Source organism: Zootoca vivipara, chromosome 10 (assembly GCF_963506605.1).
Source record: "Zootoca vivipara chromosome 10, rZooViv1.1, whole genome shotgun sequence".
Taxonomy (NCBI): Eukaryota; Metazoa; Chordata; class Lepidosauria; order Squamata; family Lacertidae; genus Zootoca; species Zootoca vivipara.
The window spans coordinates 57,135,261-57,143,243 of NC_083285.1; the positions used below are offsets into that span (position 1 = coordinate 57,135,261).

General features: G+C 50.6%; 1 protein-coding gene across 13 annotated transcripts in view; it reads left to right on the forward strand.

The window, feature by feature from the left end:
* Nucleotides 1-7,983, forward strand: part of CALD1 (caldesmon 1) — a 184,163-nt gene that overhangs the window by 172,139 nt on the left and 4,041 nt on the right. For all 13 annotated transcript variants that reach the window (XM_035127489.2, XM_035127500.2, XM_035127490.2 and 10 more), the window contains 3 exons: nucleotides 720-815; nucleotides 2,523-2,603; nucleotides 2,770-2,803. In XM_035127489.2, the coding sequence (XP_034983380.1) occupies nucleotides 720-815; nucleotides 2,523-2,603; nucleotides 2,770-2,803 (211 nt within the window). The remainder of the gene's footprint in view (nucleotides 1-719; nucleotides 816-2,522; nucleotides 2,604-2,769; nucleotides 2,804-7,983) is intronic.

A 7,983-nucleotide genomic window follows, 5' to 3' on the forward strand; every position in this document is an offset into this window, starting at 1 on the left:
GGCTGGGTTTCCCCAGCCACTCTGGGTGGCTTCCAATCTATAAAACATTAACAAAATAGCACCAACTAAAAATAAGCTAAGCATCACAATAAAAGCAAAAGTCATATTATGTGATTAACAAATCAGTGCAGCATTCATAATGTATAGCAGGCATCCCCAAACTGCAGCCCTCCAGATGTTTTGGCCTACAACTCCCATGATCCCTAGCTAACAGGACCAGTGGTCAGGGGAGATGGGAATTGTAGTCCAAAACATCTGGAGGGCCGAAGTTTGGGGATGCCTGATCTATAGAGCAAAATAATAATAATAATAATAAAAAGCTTCCTAAACAGGGCTGCCTTCAGATGTCTTCTAAAAGTTTGGTAGTTGTTTAACAAAATATTAACAAAATAGCAGCAAAACAACAAAAACTAAGCACTGTTCAGTTCATACACAAACTCTCCACACTTCCATGCCTCATAATCTTTCACTCTGTTCAGCTCATTAGAATAAGCATACACTTTATGCAGCTTGCTGTTCCTCCTCTGGAAACTGCTCCCTTATGGAGGCTCCTAGGGCTGGAGGGAGGGGCAAGGCAGGTGGAGAAAGCCATTACCTGCTGGCCAACTCGGTGTCCTCTCCCCTCACTTTGCTTTCAGTCCTAAATCCTTACCCCCCCCCTTTTATAATTCATTTTCGCATGCAACCTGTAATCACATTGGGAAATGAATGTTCTGCAGGAAACAGCTGGGCTAAAGGTCGGTGTCTCCAGTCGCATCAACGAATGGTTGACCAAGACCCCAGAAAACAGCAAATCGCCTGCTCCAAAACCATCGGTGAGTGCTTGCCCTTCTGTTTACAGTAGCTTCATCCTTTGACCATCAAACAGCTCCAGTTTAACACAGCAAGGTGAAATGCCGATAACTTCCTGCAGAAGCGAGTCCAGAAAAGAACAAATTCTGCACACAATGGGAACAAGAAAGAACTCTGGGGACTATTTAAGTAGACATTACAGGCTTCGTATTCTGGTGGTGGTAGGGTTGCTTGACCCTCTTATATGGAGCCAGCTTTTCTCCTCCTCCTTGCCATCACCACATACCCATGGCACGTGAGCATGGGGACAGTGCCTTGCACTGTGAATGGCCAGAGCAAGGAAGGAACCAGTGCAAGATAGAGGCTGTAGGGGATCAAGTCAGCTAATTCATAGACCCTGCAATTAAGAAGGGCCATTAATCCTAATAGTGGGACCTTTATGTTTGGAATGAGTGTCTGCCCAGTTTCCAGATGCTAAAGACGAGAAATAGGTGATGGTAGCAGCCACCAATTCGTTCCTGGTGGCCAGTTTTCCCTAGAACAGAGATGGGGAATCATGTAATTGTAGAGTTGGGAGGTGGTAACCCCAAGGGTCATCTAGTCCAACCCCTTGCAATGCAGGGAACCGCAGGGCCAGGGCACCAAATGAAGCCATTCAGATCTGTCTGTATCCAGCCCTTTACCAGTCCCTGTCCTTCTCTATGCTGTCCTCGAGCTCTTCTGCTTGCCTGGAATGTGTCCTTGAATTGTGAAAATGCCTCTTGCTTGCGAGGATGTAGAAGCCTCTGACTTTTGCATGGCTGAAATATAGCTTACTGAGCAAAGGTATAAAGTCATACCTGATGCTCCACCCACTTTTGCCTATGGCCCCACCCACTACTGGCATACGCAGCCCCCCCCCCCCCCAAGGAAGATTGCCCTTGATGCAATGCAGCCTTTGCGCTGGAAAGGGCTCCTCATTTTCGGTCACTTTGTATGCTCTTCTCCATCTCTGGTCAAAACTCCTTGCTGGATATTTGCAAGTACACAGAGAAGTAAATTTCATGCATCATAAATCGGCACTGCAATTAGTCTGTGGGCGTGTGCAAGAGCAACAGAAGTGGATCGAGACTAACCTGTCCTTTTCTCCAATTCATTCTCTCTTTCTCAGCTGATTTCTCTATTCACTTCTCTCTTTTCACCATCACCTCCTTGGCTGGATTCCAGGCACCTGCTGTTCTATTCTTCTCTTGGACTGGCTGTTTTCTGTTAAACTAGTCAGGTAAATCTCTTTCTGAGCTACCATCGTGCTAAGCCACAAAACCGTAGTCCTGCAGACCCAGTCGTAACCAGGCTTCCATTCATACGAGTCCTGTTTATTTCAGTGGGGCCGTTTTCAATAAATGAAAGACTCGTGGCAGTATACGTATATGAAATTGGTCTTAAGGGGTCTAAATAAGACACAACTTTGTTTGGATCTAACTATGCCATTGCTTGCATCATGGCATATAGCCCCTCTCCCTTCCCCTGAGCATCCTGCCCCAAACTGCCTTGGGGTTCCCCCAACCTGCTAGAGCAGGGGTTTTTTGGAGTGGGACCATATGGGGGGAGCGGAGGGGAGGGAAAGTTCTATTGCACAAACGGCAGTCGTGCCACTTGTGTAGTGACTTAATTGGATAAAACCCTTTCATTAACTGCTTTCTCTTTTTCAAACTTCTTGCTTTGTTTCCCCATCTCCTTTTGTGAACTAGGACTTAAAACCTGGAGACGTATCCGGCAAACGTAACCTCTGGGAGAAGCAGTCAGTTGAAAAAGTCACTTCCCCCACAAAGGTAAGAGGTCGCAAAGAGCCACCTCTGTAAGCTCAGTATTTTTCATCTCTTTATACCTTTCTTCTGAACAGTATCTATTGGAAATAAACATGATGCTATTATTATATGTGCACAGAAATAACCTGACCTGACCTTTCAACTTTGTGCTTCTTCTTCTGTAATTCAGGCGACAGCGGCCGGCAAAAAGTCAGAGACCAATGGCAAGTGAAACAACAATATTTTTTGGGTGTTCGTGGTGTGAGCGTGGTTCCGGGGTGGCTCTAGTTTGAGAAGGGGATTCCAGGAATGGTGTCATAAGTGAGGGAGCACTTTTGATGGGGCAGGGTTTACAATTTATAATAATAATAATAATTTATTATTTATACCCCGCCCATCTGGCCGGGTTCCCCCAGCCACTCTGGGCGGCTTCCAAAAAAAACAGAAATTCTAAAATACAGAAATCCATCAAACATTAAAAGCTTCCCTAAACAGGGCTGCCTTGAGATGCCTTCTAAAGGTCTGGTAATTGTTCTCTTTGACCTCTAGTGGGAGGGCATTCCACAGGGTGGGTGCCACTACCGAGAAGGCCCTCTGCCTGGTTCCCTGTAACTTGGCTTCTCGTAATGAGGGAACCGCCAGAAGGCCCTCGGAGCTGGACCTCAGTGTCCGGGCAGAACGATGGGGGTGGAGACGCTCCTTCAGGTATACCGGACCGAGGCCGTTTAGGGCTTTAAAGGTCAACACCAACACTTTGAATTGTGCTTGGAAACGTACTGGGAGCCAATGTAGGTCTTTTAGGACCGGTGTTATGTGATCTCGGCGGCCGCTCCCAGTCACCAGTCTAGCTGCCGCATTCTGGATTAGTTGTAGTTTCCGGGTCACCTTCAAAGGTAGCCCCACGTAGAGCGCATTGCAGTAGTCCAAGCGAGAGATAACTAGAGCATGCACCACTCTGGAGAGACAGTCAGTGGGCAGGTAGGGACTCAGCCTGCGTACCAGATGGAGCTGATAAACAGCTGCCCTGGACACGGAGTTGACCTGTGCCTCCATGGACAGCTGTGAGTCTAAAATGACTCCCAGGCTGCGCACCTGGTCTTTCAGGGGCACAGTTACCCCATTCAGGACCAGGGAGTCCTCCACACCCGCCCGCCTCCTGTCCCCCACAAACAGTACTTCTGTCTTGTCAGGATTCAATCTCAATCTGTTAGCCGCCATCCATCCTCCAACCGCCTCCAAGCACTCACACAGGACCTTCACCGCCTTCACTGGTTCTGATTTAAAAGAGAGGTAGAGCTGGGTATCATCAGCATACTGATGGACACCCAGCCCAAACCCCCTGATGATCTCTCCCAGTGGCTGCATATAGATGTTAAAAAGCATGGGGGAGAGGACAGAACCCTGAGGCACCCCACAAGTGAGCGCCCAGGGGTCTGAACACTCATCCCCCACCACCACTTTCTGAACACGGCCCAGGAGGAAGGAGCGGAACCACTGCATGACAGTGCCCCCAGCTCCCAAGCCCTCTAGACGGTCCAGAAGGATGTTATGGTCGATGGTGTCAAAAGCCGCTGAGAGATCCAGCAGAACAAGGAAACAGCTCTTACCTTTGTCCCTAGCCCGCCGGAGATCATCGACCAGTGCGACCAAGGCAGTTTCAGTCCCATGATGAGGCCTGAATCCTGACTGGAAGGGATCCAAATGGTCCGCTTCTTCCAGGCGTGCCTGGAGTTGTTCCGCAACCACTCGCTCAATCACCTTGCCCAAGAATGGAAGATTTGAGACTGGGCGATAGTTGGCCGTATTGGCCGGATCTAAAGATGGTTTTTTAAGAAGCGGTTTAATAACCGCCTCTTTCAGCGGGTCTGGGAAGGCTCCCTCATGGAGAGAAGCATTTACCAACCCGCGAAGCCCATCGCCCAGCCCTTCCTGGCTAGCTTTTATAAGCCAGGATGGGCAAGGATCAAGGAGACAGGTGGTTGGTTTCATTCGTCTAAGCAGCCTGTCCACATCCTCGGAGGTAACAGATTGAAATTGATCCCACAAAACTTGACTAGACAGGACTCTAGCACTCCCCCGCCCCGGCCCTGCTCCCACGGTGGAGTCTACCTCTTCCCGAATCTGAGCGACTTTATCTGCAAAAAACTTTGCAAAATCATTGCAGGAGATCATGTGGCCCGTACTGGGCCCGGATGGAGCAGGTGGTTCCGCTAAATTGCGAACCACCTGGAAGAGTCTCCTGCTGCTGTTTTCTGCAGATGCGATGGAGACGGTGAAGAAGGTCCTCTTCGCCGTCGCCATTGCCACTTGGTAGGCTCGAAGTTGAGCTCTAGCCCGTGTCCGGTCTGATTCAAAATGAGTTTTCCGCCACCGGCGCTCTAGCCGTCTCAACGACTGTTTCATTGCCCTCAGCGCCGGGGAAAACCACGGGGCTGTCCGGGCTCCATGCAATCTGAGAGGGCGCTTCGGAGCCAGACAGTCAATAGCGCTGGTTAACTCCGCATTCCAGCGGGCCACCAGGGAATCAGCTGAAAGGCCATCGACATGGGATAAAACATCCCCTACCACTCTTTGGAAGCCAATTGGATCCATTAAGTAGCGGGGGCGGACCATCCGAATCGGTCCCACCTCCCTGCAGAGGGGAAGGGTTGCGGAGAAGTCCAGTTGCACCAGAAAGTGATCTGACCATGGCACTTCTTTTGTTTCGCTTTTACTTAATGTCAGATCACCAACATCCATAGAGGTAAACACCAAGTCCAAGGCATGTCCGCGGCTATGAGTTGGGCCAGACTTATTCAGGGACAGCCCCATGGTGGCCATGCTTTCCACGAAGTCCCGAGCGGCTCCTTGTAAGGTCGTGTCGGCATGGATGTTAAAATCCCCTAAGACAACCAAGCTAGGTGTCTCCAGGAGCACATCCGACACGACCTGAAGCAGCTCGGGCAGGGAATCCTTGGTGCAGCGGGGAGGTCGGTACACCAAAAGGAATCCTGTACTGCCTCTATTGCCCAACTTCCAGAACATGCACTCAGAGAACTGGGTCTTCCCAATAGGACGCCTGGTGCAAACTAATGACTTCCTAAAAATCACTGCAACCCCCCCTCCCCGCCCAGATGGCCTGGGTTGCTGTGCATAAGAGAAACCTGGTGGGCAAGCAGCGCCAAGAACGGGCCCATCGGCTTCCTCCAACCAGGTCTCTGTCACACATGCCAGGTCAAATCCTCCATCCACAATCAGGTCGTGAATGGCGGTGGTCTTATTCATCATCGACCTGGCATTGCACAGCAGCACCTTCAGGTCATGTGGGTATCCCTTGCTGATTCCAATATCCGTCCGGTCAGGACCAGACCTGGAGGCAGGGATAGTCCTCAGACAACGACTAAGTCTGCCTCCTCGGTAATGACATGGTCTGGTCTTAGCGTAACTCCTCCTCCTACCCGTGACCACTGAGATTGGTTGTTCCAGTGCACACCCCCCTGTGGAATCTGCCCCAGCCATTTTGCTTGCTGGGACCCCCTCCCGGGCAGCCCTGACCCCTCCCCTTAAAAACAAAATAAAACCTCTGTAAAAAACAGCAAGAACTCAACAAAAGAAGAACACAAAAAAGACAATAAAACAATAAAACCAAAAACAATAAAAATTACAAATACACTAAAATTTAACAGATTCCCACACCCAACTAAAAATCCCTCCCACCTACCACCCCAAACACAATAAAACAATAAAACCAAAAACAATAAAAATTACAAATACACTAAAATTTAACAGATTCCCACACCCAACTAAAAATCCCTCCCACCTACCACCCCAAAGAAGATAAAAACATTAAAAATTCTTTAAAAAGCATTTTAAAAAGGACTCTGTGCTGTTTCAAGTTCCCCTGGGCAGCACCAGCAGCAGAGCGGCGGCAGCAGTCCTTTATGAGGCCTTCCAGGCCCCGCCCTAAACCAGGTGGAGAGAGGTAGGGACAGGGCCTGTGGGCACTCACAGCAGGAGAGAGTCCTGGGCAGCACCAGCAGCAGAGCAGCGGCAGCAGTCCTTTATGAGGCCTTCCAGGCCCCGCCCTAAACCAGGTGGAGAGAGGTAGGGACAGGGCCTGTGGGCACTCACAGCTGGAGAGAGTCCTGGGCAGCACCAGCAGCAGAGCAGCGGCAGCAGTCCTTTATGAGGCCTTCCAGGCCCCGCCCTAAACCAGGTGGAGAGAGGTAGGGACAGGGCCTGTGGGCACTCACAGCAGGAGAGAGTCCTGGGCAGCACCAGCAGCAGAGCAGCGGCAGCAGTCCTTTATGAGGCCTTCCAGGCCCCGCCCTAGACCAGGTGGAAGGAGGCAGGGACAGGGCCTGTGGGCACTCACAGCAGGAGAGAGTCCTGGGCAGCACCAGCAGCAGAGCAGCGGCAGCAGTCCTTTATGAGGCCTTCCAGGCCCCGCCCTAAACCAGGTGGAGAGAGGTAGGGACAGGGCCTGTGGGCACTCACAGCTGGAGAGAGTCCTGGGCAGCACCAGCAGCAGAGCAGCGGCAGCAGTCCTTTATGAGGCCTTCCAGGCCCCGCCCTAAACCAGGTGGAGAGAGGTAGGGACAGGGCCTGTGGGCACTCACAGCAGGAGAGAGTCCTGGGCAGCACCAGCAGCAGAGCAGCGGCAGCAGTCCTTTATGAGGCCTTCCAGGCCCCGCCCTAGACCAGGTGGAAGGAGGCAGGGACAGGGCCTGTGGGCACTCACAGCAGGAGAGAGTCCTGGGCAGCAATTTAAGATTAGTTTGGGTAAGAAACAACATTCTGTATTAGATAAATAGCCCCAATAGCCTTTCTCTGATAGTGGAGGGAGATGTTTGGTTAGAAGAGTCCAGGTTAACAGAGTAGTAAAATAATAATAATAATAATAATAATAATAATAATAATAATAATAATATATTATTTATACCCCGCCCATCTGGTTGGGTTCCCCCAGCCACTCTGGGCGGCTTCCAACAAAACATTTAAATACAGAAATCCATCAAACATTAAAAGCTTCCCTAAACAGGGCTGCCTTAAGATGCCTTCTAAAGGTCTGGTAATTGTTGTTCTCTTTGACCTCTGGTGGGAGGGCATTCCACAGGGTGGGCGCCACTACCAAGAAGGCCCTCTGCCTGGTTCCCTGTAACTTAGCTTCTCGTAGCGAGGGAACCGCCAGAAGGCCCTCGGCACTGGACCTCAGTGTCCGGGCAGAACGATGGGGGAGGAGACGCTCCTTCAGGTATACTGGACCGAGGCCGTTTAGGGCTTTAAAGGTCAGCACCAACACTTTGAATTGTGCTTGGAAACGTACTGGGAGCCAATGTAGGTCTTTCAGGCCCTGTGTTATGTGGTCTCGGCGGCCGCTCCCCGTCACCAGTCTAGCTGCCGCATTCTGGGTTAGTTGTAGTTT